General features: G+C 44.6%; 1 protein-coding gene across 5 annotated transcripts in view; it reads right to left on the bottom strand.

The window, feature by feature from the left end:
- myo3b (myosin IIIB) overlaps positions 1-15,624 on the bottom strand; it is a 107,580-nt gene that overhangs the window by 6,258 nt on the left and 85,698 nt on the right. For all 5 annotated transcript variants that reach the window (XM_035750102.2, XM_035750101.2, XM_035750104.2 and 2 more), the window contains 3 exons: positions 8,038-8,138; positions 7,621-7,667; positions 7,082-7,236 (listed from right to left, as the gene is read on the bottom strand). In XM_035750102.2, coding sequence (XP_035605995.1) covers positions 7,104-7,236; positions 7,621-7,667; positions 8,038-8,138 — 281 coding nt within the window. In that variant the 3' untranslated portion in view covers positions 7,082-7,103. The remainder of the gene's footprint in view (positions 1-7,081; positions 7,237-7,620; positions 7,668-8,037; positions 8,139-15,624) is intronic.

Consider the following 15,624-nt stretch of genomic DNA (forward strand, 5'->3'; position numbering starts at 1 on the left):
ACGCATCTAGTACTGAGATGCAGTGTCTGAGACCACCGCGCCACTCAGGAGCCCTGTGTTTGGAGCAAATAGTTAAAATGGCAAGAATAACATCAGTGGTAATGTTAACCACATTAAAGGAATCCTCTGTTCCACCAGATGCAGGCAGATTTAACGATGGAAAAACAAAAGGGAGCTGGGTTTTATAAAGAGGTAATAAACAAAACAGGTGGCAGACCTCAAGCCTTTACCTGTCACACACACACACACACACACACACACACACACACACACACACACACACACACACACACACACACACACACACACACACACACACACACACACACACACACACACACACACACACACACACACACACACACACACACAGACAGAGTCTGGTTGGTGTCCACCTCTCCGTCCAACACCACCACGGCTACTTTGGCAGGCATATTCTAAGCTAAGAACAAACGGTGTAACATCGTTTACCATATGACACATAATCAAGTACCCAAGCTTGTTACATCCACAGCTCACCTCCTCTCATATGCCCAGGCAGACAATCAGCCAGGGACTTGATTTGGCAGAGAGAAAGAGGGAAAGTAACACCCACTTACAGCACCATATGTTACCACAGTCCAACTTGTTATTAAAACTAGTAAGCCAATTGGAAATTCTTCTCCATGGTTAAACAGGGCCAAAATAATCAAGGGAGCACGATCACACTTAATTGATTCAGTGTACTTTTAAGACGATCTATTGGGTGCTGTGGTGACCTATTTCAGCCGGTCTTCAGAGGAACGAAATATCCCCAGTAAGGGGGTAATGCACAACTAGTATTATAATTACTGCTGGATCCGTTGCTGCACAACCGGAGGTGAAGTGCTTTTGAACTAACTGCACAATCGCCAAAGCCACATTATACTGAGGCCAATGATTCTTGGGGTATTTTTCTTGCAATTTCCATATGAAATACTCTCAGCGCAGTGTTGAAATGTAAAATTACCAAGGCACAAGGCGAGACCCAGATGCAGACACAGGAGGCAGATGGTTGGAGTCTTACAACGTAATCCAAAGGGTTACAGACTCCAGAAACAGGCAAGGGTCAAAACCGGGAGGACTAGAAAAAGGAGAATAGCAAAAGGAGTACGGGAAAAACACGCTGGTTGACTTGACTAAACATACAAGACGAACTGGTATAGAGAGACAGGAAACACAGGGATAAATATACTGTGGAAAATAAGTGACGCCTAGAAGGGGTGAAGACAATCACAGGAACAGGTGAAAGATCAGGGCATGACAATACACCCCCCCAGGTCTTGGTTGGTCCGCTCCGACTGACCGTTAGTTTGGGGATGGAATCCGAATGACAGGCTGGCCGACGACCCAATAAGGTTGCAGAATGCCTTCCAGAATTGAGATGAGAACTGAGGCCCCCGATTGGAGACCATGTCTACCGGGAGTCCATAGATCCAGAAGACATGCTGCACCATAAGCTGGTCCGTCTCCTTGGCAGAAGGTAGTTTAGGGAGAGGGATGAAATGGGCGGTCTTGGAGAACCAATCGACTACCATCAGGTTTGACAGTGTTGCCATCACATGGAGGGAGACCAGTGACAAAGTCCAGAGATATATGAGACCAGGGACGATGAGGGACTGAAGGAAGCCAGAAGGAGCTTGCCGCAGAGTCACTTATTATTTTATTCTGAGCACACACTGTGCATGCTGCGACGAATGCAGAGACATCAAGAACCATTGTGGGCCACCAAAAACATTATCGGAGGAAGGCTAGTGTACGACGGGACCCTGGATGACTGGTCAGCCTGGAGGAATGAGTCCATTGCAGGACCAAGGACCGGACAGGATTAGGGGCTGCTTAGCCGGGTCCCCTTCAGGTCCAGGCTGGGAGAGTTGTGCCTCGTGGACCAGGTTCTCAATTACCCCAATCCGCAGTGGCAGCAAGGCATGAGGTAGAGAGAATGGTTTCAGAGGTCGAGGGTGTGGCAGAGGAACTGTATAGGCGGGAGAGGACATCAGGCTTCACATTCTTTGACCCTGGGTGGTAGGAGATGGTGAAGTTAAATCTGGTGAACAGGAGGGCCCACCGGGCCTGCGTGGAGTTGAGGCGCTTGGCTGTATGGAGATATTCCAAGTTTTTATGGTCGGTCAGGACCAGAAATGGCTGTTCTGCTCCTTCCAGCCAGTGCCACCACTCTTCCAACGCCATCTTCACCACCAGCAAGTTCTCGGTTGCCAACATTGTAGTTCTTTTCTGCAGGGTTTAAACGATGGTACAGGAAGGCACAGGGATGAAGCTTCTGGTCCTGGGTAGATTGCTGGGACAGGACGGCCCCCACTCCAACATCCGAAGCATCCACTTCCACCACAAATTGCGCGAGGGGTCCGGATGGATGAGGATGGGTGCTGTTGTGAACCGATGCTTCAGGTCCACAAAGGCCTTGTTGAAAGACCTTGAACAGTATCTTGGGAGAGGTGAGCGCCGAGAGGGGGGCCACCAGTGTGCTGTAGTCCCGAATGAAACGGCAGTAGAAGTTTGCAAACCCAAGAAAAAATTGCAACTGCACCCTGGACGTTGGTTGAGGCCAATCCACCACTGCTTTCACCTTTCCAGGATCCATCTGAACATTGCCCTCAGCAATGGCATATCCCAGTAAGGTGATTGCAGAGCGGTGGAACTCACACTTCTCGGCTTTCACGAACAGTTGGTTCTCCAGGAGGAGCTGAAGGACCTGTCTGACATGAAGAACATGTTCTTGTGCAGATCGGGGAAAAAAACTGGATGTCGTCAAGGTACACAAACCGGTTTAGCATGTCCTGAAGCCCATCAATGACCAAAGCCTGGAAAACAGCGGGGGAGCTGGTGAGTCCAAATGGCAAGACCTGGTACTCATAATGTCCACTGGCTGTGTTGACGGCAGTCTTCCACTCATCAACCCCTGCGTTTCCGAACCAGGTGGTAGGCATTTTGAAGGTCCAACTTGGAAAATATGGTGGCCCCCTGGAGAGGTTCAAACGCCGAGGAGAGGTCGGGGGTAACGACTCTTGATAGTAATGTCATTAAGTCCACGGTAGTCAATGCACGGACGCAGGGTCTTGTCCTTCTTCTCCACAAAGAAAAACCCTGCGCCAGCAGGAGATGCAGACGGATGGACGGCCCCAGTGGCCAGAGAGTCCTCTATGAACTCCTCCATATCTTTGGTGTCTGTCTGGTCCAGACAGAGAATACAATCGACCCGAGGTGGTATAGTGCCTGGGAGAAGATCAATGGCACAATCATAAGGACGGTGCGGGGGAAGGGAAGTAGCACGTGCCTTACTGAACACTTCCAGGAGGTCATGGTATTCTGTGGGGATAGCAGAGACATCTACAGTCTTGCTAACATCCTGAGGAAGACGACTTGAGGATGGCTGTGCTGCTTGAAGGTAGTGGGAATGGCAAAATGGGCTCCAACCCAGGATGGAGCTTATGGTCCAATCAATCATCGAATTGTGCTTTTGAAGCCAGGAAAATCCCAATACAACCGGAACATGAGATGCAATGAGGAGGAACTGTATCGTCTCACTGTGGCTACCAGAAACCCATAATTGAATGGGCACAGTACTATGAGTGACTTCCCCTATAGAGCGGCCGTCCAGTGCCCTAGCGTTCATTGGCACAGAGAGAGGCTGAGTGGGAATACCAAGCTCCGAAGCTATCGTGGCTATAATTCATAAAACTTTCATCAGCCCCAGAGTCAATGAGCACTCAGAGACTTAGATTGGTCTCCCCACAGCACAAGAGCAAAAAGAGGGGTGTGCGGGTGATGGGAATTAGGGAACTCCCAGTCTGACTCACCATAGTACTGGTACCCACTAGAGACAAGAGTTTCCTAATAGGGCAGGTAGCTATAAAATGTCCTGCCCCTCCACAGTACAGACAACAGTTATTATTCATCCTTCGTGAGCGTTCCCCAACTGACAACCTAGCTCTTCCCAATTGCATAGGCTCAGGAGTATCCAAGTCACCTGTCGTAGATTCCCGAGGGGGCTCAGGTGGCTTCGAATCTTCTCGGAAGAGCTGCCTTCGGAAACTTGCGAATTTCCTTGGAGGTGAACGCGCCATGGCGGGTGCACAAGTGTGCCCGAGACTAGACCTCCTTTCACTCTTACGTTCCCTTAGACGTCCATCTATTTTAATGGTAAGGGCGATAAGGGAGTCGAGATCCATCGGCAATTCCCGAGCAGCTAGCTCATCCTTTACCTCCTCAGATAATCCGCACAAAAAAGTATTGAAAAGAGACTCCAGATTCCAGGCACTCTCGGCGGCCAACGTGCGAAAATCAACCACGTTGTCTGCCACACTATGGGAGTTTTGACACAAGTCAAGGAGTTTACTGGCCACCATTCTACCGGAAACCGGAGGCTCAAATACCTTTCTCACTTCTGCAATGAATTCCTCCAGATGACCACAAATGGCAGATTGTTACTCCCAAACTGCCGTAGACCAGGAGAGCGCCCTTCCCGACATTAGCGTAATAATATACGCTATATTCAATCTGTCTGAAGGAAACGAAAATGGCTGTAGCTCAAAAATAAGCGAGCACTGAGAAAGAAAACCCTGGCAGGTACCAGGATTCCCCAAATATCGCTCCGGAGGAGGTAAGCGGGGTTCTCGGGGACCCGGGATAGGCTGTACAAACTCACCACAGATAGGGAAAACATTTATGGGTGATTTAAGTTTTTCAGAGGACGCAGGCAGCCTCTGAGTTAACTCCCTGAATTGCTCCATAATAGCCTTTAACCCATGGTTGTGGCGTTCCGTCAAGGACCTGAGCCCTTCCAAAAGGCACTGTACCAACTCCTCATGTCTCCTAATGGTGGCTCCCTGTAGGGAGACAACATGGCGGAGCTGGTCCAAGTCTGCTTGGTCTGTCATGGCCAGTTCGTACTATCAAGGCACAAGGCGAGACTCAAATGCAGACAGAGGAGGCAGATGGTTGGAGTCTTACAATGTTTAATAATCAAAAGGGGTAGGCAAGAGATTGGTCGTGGACAGGCAAAGAGGTCAAAACCAGATCAGAGTCCAGGAGGTACAGAGTGGCAGACAGGCTCGTGGTCAAGGCAGGCAGAATTGTCTAGCAGGCAGGTACAGACTCCAGAAACAGGCTAGGGTGAAAACCGGGAGGACTAGAAAAAGGAGAATAGCAAAAGGAGTACAGGAAGTACACGCTGGTTGACTTGACTAAACATACAAGACGAACTGGCACAGAGAGACAGGACACACAGGGATAAATACACTGGGGAAAATAAGTGACACCTGGAGGGTGTGGAGACAATCACAGGAACAGGTGAAACAGATCAGGGCATGACAAAAATACTGTAATACAATGTACCAATATTTCTTAAATAATAAAATAAAAAATGTAATAAATAATATCAACTATTAATTTTAATGTCAGTATTTGTGGTTATATCAGAGATTGAGTCTCAGACTTACACTGTTGTACATTCCCTTACTTTGACATACTTCATTCAGCCAAAGTTTCAATCTAAAACGGCATCTCATTTGTAACTTCTCTGGTAGAAGAGATTTACCAATTGAATCAAAAAGTATGTTTCTTTCTTTGACATTAGAGGAACTAAGCAGATCTTATTGGTACTTGAAATTTGGTCCGACTCTTTTCTATAGCTGCCACTCATCAAGACTGGATTCTGACTTATTAATAGCCAATAATCTTTCAATTCATTATTTAAGCAGGCATGAAGCAGGCATGAATAACATTATTAGTGTATATAAGTATAGTATGTCTCACAATGTGAAAGAAAGACACAGCTAACTGTTAAACGTTTGATAATCCCACAAAACCTGAATGCAACTCGACTTAGTTCTGACCCTTACGGTATGTAGTCTTACTCACCGATGGCCACCTAAAGCTTCTGAAACCAGAGTAAACCCTGTACTGTCTGTGGATGGTCCTGCTATCTAGACAGAGCTCTAATGTTTTCCCCGCTGAGTACAAGGGATCTTCAGTCATACCACCCTACTCTTCCTATTAAGATCAGAATCTCAGCTTGGGCCCTGGGGTGTCAACAAAAGGAGATGCAGTAAATGATATGCAAATCAGGGGGGAAAGCACTACAGATCAACTTGCCAGCCCTGCATTTCCGACACATCTTAAAAGGAAATTTCTATACTTTGGGTGAAATTTAGAGTTACGACTAGCTCTCTGTTTGCTTTTAGACAGGAAATGTTTTAGAGGTTCTAGTACACAGCATATACCACTCACTCCTTGGTATAATGATAATCACATATTGCAACCATCATTGAAAAATTCACTGCAAAATGGTCAAAGTATAACATTGACTTTTCACGTGATATCTCTATGCTCTCAATGCAGCTTTTCAGTGAGGAGACTTGAACTGTAACACGTACTTTATTATACCACAGTGAACAGAGAATTGATTCAGTGACCATTAAATGTTTACAACTTTATGAACACCGCACTGACTGAGGATGATGGGCACCTGTCTTGTTCTCAGAGTCTGGTTCCATGCCAGATTTCCATCTGAGCTCTAATTTGGCCCGAGCTTGCTGTTAATGGTCTATTGTGAAACGTTCAGTGACAATGAAACATTATAGAAAAAAAACACGATTACAATATATATATTTCTCTGCCACAAAACAGCAGTGTCATTTTCATGTACCATTTGTCAGGATTTTGAAAGACAAATATTTTTCCTAAGATGAGTCTCTTGTGTGAACCAGATAGAAAAACAAGCCTGAAGATGATTGAACGACACCATAACTAATCCCTACATTACTGGAGCCTATCTGCCTAAATTGAGAGGTGTGTGGGGGAGGTGGCAATGTACAAGGAACTGCAAATTAAAACATGGTAGCAGAACTATATTCAACAATCTTAACTGTGGCGTTTGTGTTCATCCAAATACACACATACAAGGGGAGCATCATTAGTAATTCTTTTAAACGAATAGACATTTACTCTGGTCTCTTGTACATCACTGGCCCTTGTTATACATGGTGCATATGGAGGAAATGTTATTTCAGTATGTGTCTGGCTAGTGCTCTTTGACTCGTACCGGTTGACAGGGGTTGTAAGACTCAGCTCTGACTGACGAGTGGCCCTCTTGACAGGGTGGGAGGGGGCCCGGTCAAATAGTCTTCCTCAGGGATTGATTCCACCGTTGACAATAATTTGTAGTACTCATCCTCTCCATCCAGTACTTTGATTTGGCTGTGATGTTCAAGACAGGGAGGGTATGAGGGAAAATAGACTGCTCTTCTAAAATGCCTCTGACCAGAAAAAGCAGAACATTTCACTTAAATAAGAGCAATGATATCTAACAAAGATAAGGCAGTGAGGAGTTAACCTGGTAGACTATAAACCAGGCTTTCATTTACAAATACAAGTCAGACCATCAACAATTAAAATTAGCATGCTGACAAAGCCTTAATATGTAGCCCTCTCTACTGACACAAATGAGCTTGTAAAAAGCTCTGCTATTTTCAGCAGCGCTCATTTACATGATAGGAAAACAAAATCAATTTCTGGATTCTTCTATTCCACAAAGGGCCTGCTCTGTTTAGAGTTGCTGTAAGTAGGAAAGCAGTTATTTACCCAAGTTTTCTCGGCTTCCTCTTGCTCCCCTGGTAATCCAGAGTTCTCTGTGGAAAGGGCCAAGAGCACAGTCAAAAAGATGAGCAGAGAGTCATTCATTTTTAATTCAAAGTGATTTTGTGTTGAATGCGAGCAGATGCTGATAATATCAGAAGCATAATTTTTTGGGATCAAAGGGCTCAAGTGAGCCTGATGAAGCATGCATCTTGCTCAGCTTTGATAAACCACATCAATTATTCACCGTGAAGGCAGACATCCTGACATGAAAGCAACAGATAAAGAACATAAGCACATGTTCAAGACAAGAGGCAGAGAAGCGTGGGGGTGGGGCTCGAGGGTCTGGCACAGGTAGATTTAATTGTATTATCATCTGGAACCAAAGTCAGACAAAGGACTTTATCGCCACTTTGAACTCACATTTAGCTGGTTGTAATAGAGACTGTCTTCAGGGCTGTTCAGCAGTTTGGGCTGCTGGCCCCGCCGGCGAGGGGTTCGCTGCTGCAGCTTGAGCACTGGACCTGCAACAGAGACAAATCACTGAGAAACAGCACAGTAACAACACTCCAGCACTGATACACAGTGTGGTAACAGCCCCAATGGATAACCACTACACACTTAGATGCATTCAGATTGCACTGGAACAAAACACAATGAGGTAACAAACAAATGATAAAGGCATAAAAACCATAAAAGCTGTAAAAGACTAGGTGAAAAGCAAATATTCCCACAGTCATGTCAATGGGGTTTATTCCCCTCTATGGGACTCGAGGAAAACCAAGCTCTCAGAGCTAACTATGCCAATATGGCATGAGCAGATCAATGACTCAAATTCAGATCCACTTCTTGAAGCAGAAGACTGTAGCCTTGCCAATTTCATGTTGTTTTCTTTTCATGTTCAAAGCCGCATGATTGTTACTATTTATTATTCATAATGGTGATATAACATGGTAGGCTTTTGCAATAGATAATGACCCAGCTTACACAATCACCTGATCAATCAAGCATGAGACAATTTAAATATTTTCTACAACTCTATGACCAAGTTTCAAGATTTCAGAGTTGGAAAAAAAAAAACGTGTTTTAAAAGTCAGACACCTTTACAACGAAGCATCTATTTTTAATGCCAGACAGCGTTTCATCTTCTACCCTTCGTTTTGGGTGAGACAGGACATTCCTTCATCATCTCCTGTTACTTCAGCTTCCCAACCTTGACTAAAGCTGCATTTACTTTTTGCAGCTTAACACTACTTTGTACTCACTTTGAACAGACCTCATCACATCTCAATCCTATACATCAAAGCTCAAGAGTTTTTTCCTCCGCTCCTTCTGCTTTCTTGATGTTATTCAAACCAGCGTAGATTTACTAAATTCACACAACCTTGAAAATGCCCATGGAGATGCTGTCATTTCTATGTCTGCACTTCTAATGTAGATATTTTGTTTATCAGGGAGCAGTCAGAAAGATCTCTTGTCCCAAAGAGTCTGGGCACAACTTATCTCAAATGCTGTTGTTTATAGATATATAAACAGGGTGGAGAGAATCAACCTTCCTCATTAAAAACAAAACGTAAGGTTCCTTGCGTAACCCCGGTTCTCTGATATTATGAACGAGATATCTCACATGGAGGTTCGCTAGGACCGCCTACTCTCTTGGAAGTACCTATCAAAAGCGTCTGTTGGAGACAGACAGGTAGAGTGGAGGATGAGGGGAGACCCTCACTTCCATTAAAGGAGCCACTTTCCCGCCCTCTGGTTCCTCTCAAGCATGTTTCTCTTCCTCACGCTCATGCAAGCAGGGGAATGTGGTGAGATATCTCACTCATAATATCAGAGAACTGGGGTTAAGCAAGTAACCTTAAGTTCTCTTTCAATTATTAGTTTTGATATCTCACATGTGGGTATAAGGCCAATTCCCGTATCACAAAACATGCTCGCCGATGCCAGGATAGTCACAACATCAGCATCTCCCGGTGGTGCCGAAAAGGTGCAGAGACAACCCAATGGGGAAAAACCTCATAACAAAGTAAGGGGAAGCCCAATATAAGATGCGTACAATCTCAGTTGAATGAGAAATGCCCCAAAAACCAGAGGATGCTCTCTTTACTAGCGAGCCTTTCCAGGCCCCTTCGAAGGCTTTCACCCTCGCTTTGTAAATAAATATTATGGTCCCCATGATCTGGCAGGATATCATTGAAAAGGGAACAGCGTTGCCCAATGAGCGAAGAGCATGACACCCTTGCCCGAGCACTCCTACAATCCAAGTTAATGCGAACTGCACGTACTGGATGACGACTAGGGCGCCCTTCTAGGGAAGGCAATACGTGAAAAGCCATAGGCTCCAAGCTGCAACAATGGGGGGAAAAGTCCTGCAAAGCGCATAGGACCATGGAAAACGGAGTGTAGGGAGGAACAATCTGCCTTGTCACAACTTCTCCATGACAAAAACGCACCAACTGTAAAACAGAGAGTGTACAAAATGGGCTGGCACTCTTTTCCAAGAGTTGCGTGCCTGTCTCTTTCTTTTTTTCGTTCTCTCTCATTGGCTATGCCCACGAAGACTAAAGCATCTGAGTTCACTAGGGCAGGGGTTCCCAAACCTTTTCACTCGGGGCCCCCTTCCAGCTTCCAGCATTGGGGAACATCCCGCGCCCACCTGCGTGTGCGTGCACGCGCAACGTCTATTTCTTATATATTTTTTTGTTTTAATTTGATTATTATAATTTTTTCCCACCCCTTTTTTCTCCCCAATTTCGTATCCAATTTGTAGTAGTTACAATCTTGTCTCATCGCTGCAACTACCGTACGGAATCGGGAGAGGCGAAGGTCGAGAGCCATTCTGTTACGGGTGTGTACGGGAGGAGAAGTCAGGTGCAGGAGAGCAGAGTAGAGTTAACAGGCGCACTTTTATTCCGGTCAATAAATAAGCACAAAATGACATCAAAGTGCCCAAAACACGGAACATGAACAAAAGCCTAGCACGTGAACATACCCACATAACAATAAACAATTACACACAAAGACATGGAGGAGAACAGAGGACTAAATACACGCAGTGTGATTAGATACTGATTAGATACTGAAACCAGACAAAACAAATAGACATATGAAAAATGGAGCGGCGATGGCTAGAAAGCCAGTGACGTCGATCGCCGAACACCGCCCGAACAAGGAGAGGAGCCGACTTCAATCGAAGCCGTGACACATGCGTCCGCTGAAACACACCCAACCAAGCTGCACTGCTTCTTGACACAATGCCAATCCAACCCGGAAGCCAGCCAAGACAAGGATATCCCTGGCGGCCAAACCCTCCCTAACCCGGACGATTCTGCATCTTTGTTGCATTCTTCACATATGATTTGGCACAGTATTTGCAAATGTACACAGCTTTTCCTTCTACATTAGCTGCCGTGAAATGTCTCCACACATCAGATAGCGCCCGTGGCATTTTCCTGTAAAGACTAGAACAACAATTAAATTCCACGTACAGATAAATAGTTAAGCAGTTAGATTAACAACTCCTTTGTAAGATAAATGTTTTCAAATTAAACATGTATGGAAACAGGTGAATTAACACTCAGTTAGCAGGCTCAAGCAAGCTAAAACTCACATGGTAGCAAAAACTAACTAGCAGAAATTGTTAACAAGTTAAAATTATTTAAACACACTTTGCTGTAGGCTGCTATTTACCAGTAAACAAAAAATCATGTATGTCACCCCACCCAGTACTGTAATCAAAACTTACCAGAAAACATGTAGACCTTGGCTCAGACAGTGTAGTAGTGTGGGCTCAATAGTGCAGAATCAGCTGTACATGTGATGGAAAAGTGCACTGCACATGTGATGGAAGAATGCACTGTGCTTGCAGAGGGTTGAAAATCCATTGAATTGGATTTTAACCAAAATATGCCACAAGACCTAGAATTGCCGTATGTGTATCCCACAAAAAGGCTTCACTTCTTATAAGCTAACTTTTTTGATGAATTTAAGCAAAATTCCTCAAATTCCAGGGCTTAACATCCCATGGAAAATTTCTGGAAATTTCCAGGAAAGTTTCTGAACCTTTGTAACTCTAGTCTGGATAGATGCGGGAAGCGAGCTCTCTCAGAACAGAGCAGCCAGCGCCATGAAGGAAGATGTCAGGTAATATAGGAAGAAGGAAACACCTGCAGCGCAGTATTCCTTATACTTGGCAGTAGGACAGCTACATAACTGGTTTGTCTTGGCCCTGCTCCATGGGTGGTCAAGAGTTGTTAACCAGCTACTCACTCCCCTAAGATGGGGAGGCAGAGCAAGCAGTGGCCCGGTTGCATGAACCAATCGCAGTGAAATAAAAAAAGCAGAAAGCAGAATTTTTGTGGACTCGGAAGTACCCTTTTCATCCAGAGAGTAAAGTAAGGAATTACTAAACTGACTGTTCTCTAGCTCAATGGAGAGTGTTCTTCATAACAGAGCCAAGTCGTCTTTGCCAAGCAGAGGAAAAAAAACGCCCCTCAGTATCCGTGGTGGAAAAAGTACCCAATTGTCATACTTGAGTAAAAGAAAATATACCTTAATAGAAAATATATCAAGTACAAGTGAAAGTCACCCAGTAAAATACTACTTGAGTAAAAGTATTTGGCTTTAAATATACTGTAGGTATCAAAAGTAAATGTAATTGCTAAAATATACTTAAGTATCAAAAGGAAAAGTATAAATCATTTCAAATTCCTTATATTAAGCAAACCAGACTCCACGATTATTATTATTTTACATTTTTTGTGGGTAGTGAGTCCACCAGATCAGAGGCAGTAGAGATGACCAGCGATGTTTTTTTCTTTAATGAACAAATTCTTATTTTCAATGACAGCCTAGGAACCGTGGGTTAACTGCCTGTTCAGGTGCAGAACGACTGTAACGGTTTTCTTCCATTGAAGGAGAGGAGGAACAAAATGCAGCGTGGTTAGAGTTCAACTTGTTTAATAAAGACCATACATGAGAACACTACAAAATAACAAATGTGAAAACCGAAACAGTCCTATCTGGTGCAATGACACGAAGACAGAAGACAACCACCCACAAAGTACCCACAGAATATGGCTGCCTAAATATGGTTCCCAATCAGAGACAACGATAGACAGCTGTCTCTAATTGAGAACCAATCTAGGCAACCATAGACTTACAAACTACCTAGAAAAGAAACAGCCCCATAAACATACAAAAACCCCTAGACACAAACCCCTAGACCAGGCAAAACAAATAAATCCCCCATGTCACACCCTGACCTTACCAAAATAATAAAGAAAACAAAGAATACTTAAGGCCAGGGCATGACAACAGCAGATTTGTACCTTGTCAGCTTAGGGATTTGAACTTGCAACCTTCCGGTTACAAGTCCAACGCTCTAACCACTAGGGTACCTGCCGCCCAAATGTTCAATTGATAAGTGTGCAAAATTGACTATTTTCCTTTCCTGCTAAGAATTCAAAATGTAACGAGTACTTTTGGGTGTCAAGGAAAATGTATGGAGTAAAAAGTACTTTATTTCTTTAGGAATGCAGTGAAGTAAACGTAAAAGTTGTCTAAAAAAATCATATTTTTTTATTTCACCTTTATTTAACCAGGTATGCTAGTTTAGAACAAGTTCTCATTTGCAACTGCGACCTGGCCAAGATAAAGCATAGCAGTTCGACACATACAACAACACAGAGTTACACATGGAATGAACAAAACATACAATAAATAATAGAGTAGAAAAAAGAAAACAAAGTCTATATACAGTGAGTGCAAATTAGGTCAAACAAGGGAGTTAAGGTAATAAATAGGCCATGGTGGCGAAGTAATCACGATATGGCAATTAAACACTGGAATGGTAGATGTGCTAAAGATGGATGTGCAAGTAGAGATACTGTGGTGCAAAAGGAGCAAAATAAATAAATACAGTATGGGGATGAGGTAGATAGATGGGCTGTAAACAGATGGGCTATGAACAGGTGCAGATGGGCTATCTGTGAGCTGCTCTGACAGCTGGTTCTTAAAGCTAGTGATGGAGATGGGAATCTCCAGCTTCAGTGATTTTTGCAGTTCGTTCCAGTCAGTGGCAGCAGAGAACTGGAAGAAAAGGCGACCAAAGGAGGAATTGGCTTTGGGGGTGACCAGTGAGATATACTTGCTGGAGCGCGTGCTACGAGTGTGTGCTGCTATGGTGACCAGCGAGCTGAGATAGGGCGGGGCTTTACCTAGCAGATACTTGTAGATAACCTGTAGCCAGTGGGTTTGGCGACGAGTATGAAGCGAGGGCCAGCCAACGAGACCGTATAGGTCGCAGCGGTGAGTAGTGTATGGGGCTTTGATGGCAAAACGGGTGGCACTGTGATAGACTACATCCAGTTTGCTGAGTAGAGTGTTGGAGGCTATTTTATAGATGACATCACCGAAGTCAAGGCTCGGTAGGATGGTCAGTTTTACGAGGGTATGTTTGGCAGCATGAGTGAAGGAAGCTTTGTTGCGAAATAGGAAGCCGATTCTAGATTTAATTTTTGATTGGAGATGCTTAATGTTAGTCTGGAAGGAGAGTTTACAGTCTAGCCAGACACCTAGGTATTTGTAGTTATCCACGTATTCTAAGTCAGAGCCGTCCAGAGTAGTGATGCTGGATGGGCGGGCAGGTGCGGGCAATGTTCGGTTGAATAGCATGCATTTATTTTTTATTTGCGTTTAAGAGCAGTTGGAGGCCACAGAAGGAGAGTTGTATCGCATTGAAGCTCGTCTGGACGTTAGTTAACACAGCGTCCAAAGAAGGGCCAGAAGTATACAGAATGGTGTCGTCTGCGTAGAGGTGGATCAGCGAATCACCAGCAGCAAGAGCGACATCATTGATGTATACAGAGAAGAGAGTCGGCCCGAGAATTGAACCCTGTGGCACCCCCATAGAGACTGCCAGAGGTCCGGAAAGAGATATTGTCTCTAGAAATAGCATTTAAACCAGGTGATGTCACTGCGTGTGTGTGAGGTGGAACTAAATTGTTAGCCGAGGCATGTTGAGCAGTGCTAGAGGCTCTATGGTGAAATAAAACAATAGTTACAAACCAGAACAGCAATCGACACTGCATGGTGACGTTAGGGAAAGGCATGGGTAGCCGGGTGATCATACAAGTCCAGTGCGTGGCTTCAGGCAGCTAGCGGCACGGGGCTAGCAGGCTAACAGAAAGGCCTTAGAGAGATGATGCGACGGAGGAAAGTCTGTTGTGGCCCCCTCGTGCAGTCACATCAGCGGACGGATCAGCAGAGCTCTGTGTAGTAAACCAGGCCAATTGGTAAAATATGTATAGTGGAAGAAATATGTCCGAAGGGCATATATAGTAAAGTAAAATACAGATACCACAAAAAACTACTTAAGTAGTACTTTAAATTACTTTTTTACTTAAGTACACCATCCTTAGCTGCCAGGGCTGCGCCCTAGGTTGGCCGACCTAGGAGGAATAGCAGTGATCACAGGACTCGAGAGCCTTCTGGGCATGTTCCTTAGCCAAACAATTGATGCATAGAGGGTGGGAATCTTTCTCAGCAATCATGGAGCCGCAAGCACAAGACCGTGGGGGTTCAAGTGCTAGGATTGTCCCGGGGCAGGATAGCAGTCACCATTGCGAGGGAAAGGCTTGTTAGGGGGACCAAGCAATGCCTGTTGCAAGAACAACGTGTAGACGACGTAGGCTAGCAAGTTTGAAGTCCTGCGGCTTATGGCTAGCAAATAGTATCTTATATAAATGGCGTACCAAGCTAGCTAGTTATGAGCCTTGCCTCTAAGCAAGCCAACCTCACTAGCATACCCTACCAGCAACACGATAGCACTGCTAGCTCTGTTCTCTCGTCTAGTTTAACCTACAGTGCCTTCAGAAATTATTCATACTCCTTGACTTTATGCAGGTTCTGTTGTGTTACAGCCTGAATTCAAAATTGATAAAACATTTTTTTTCTCTCACCAATCTTCACACAATATCCCATAGCGACAAAATGAAAACATGTTTT

The sequence above is a fragment of the Oncorhynchus keta genome, chromosome 34 (assembly GCF_023373465.1).
Source record: "Oncorhynchus keta strain PuntledgeMale-10-30-2019 chromosome 34, Oket_V2, whole genome shotgun sequence".
NCBI classification, from domain to species: domain Eukaryota; kingdom Metazoa; phylum Chordata; class Actinopteri; order Salmoniformes; family Salmonidae; genus Oncorhynchus; species Oncorhynchus keta.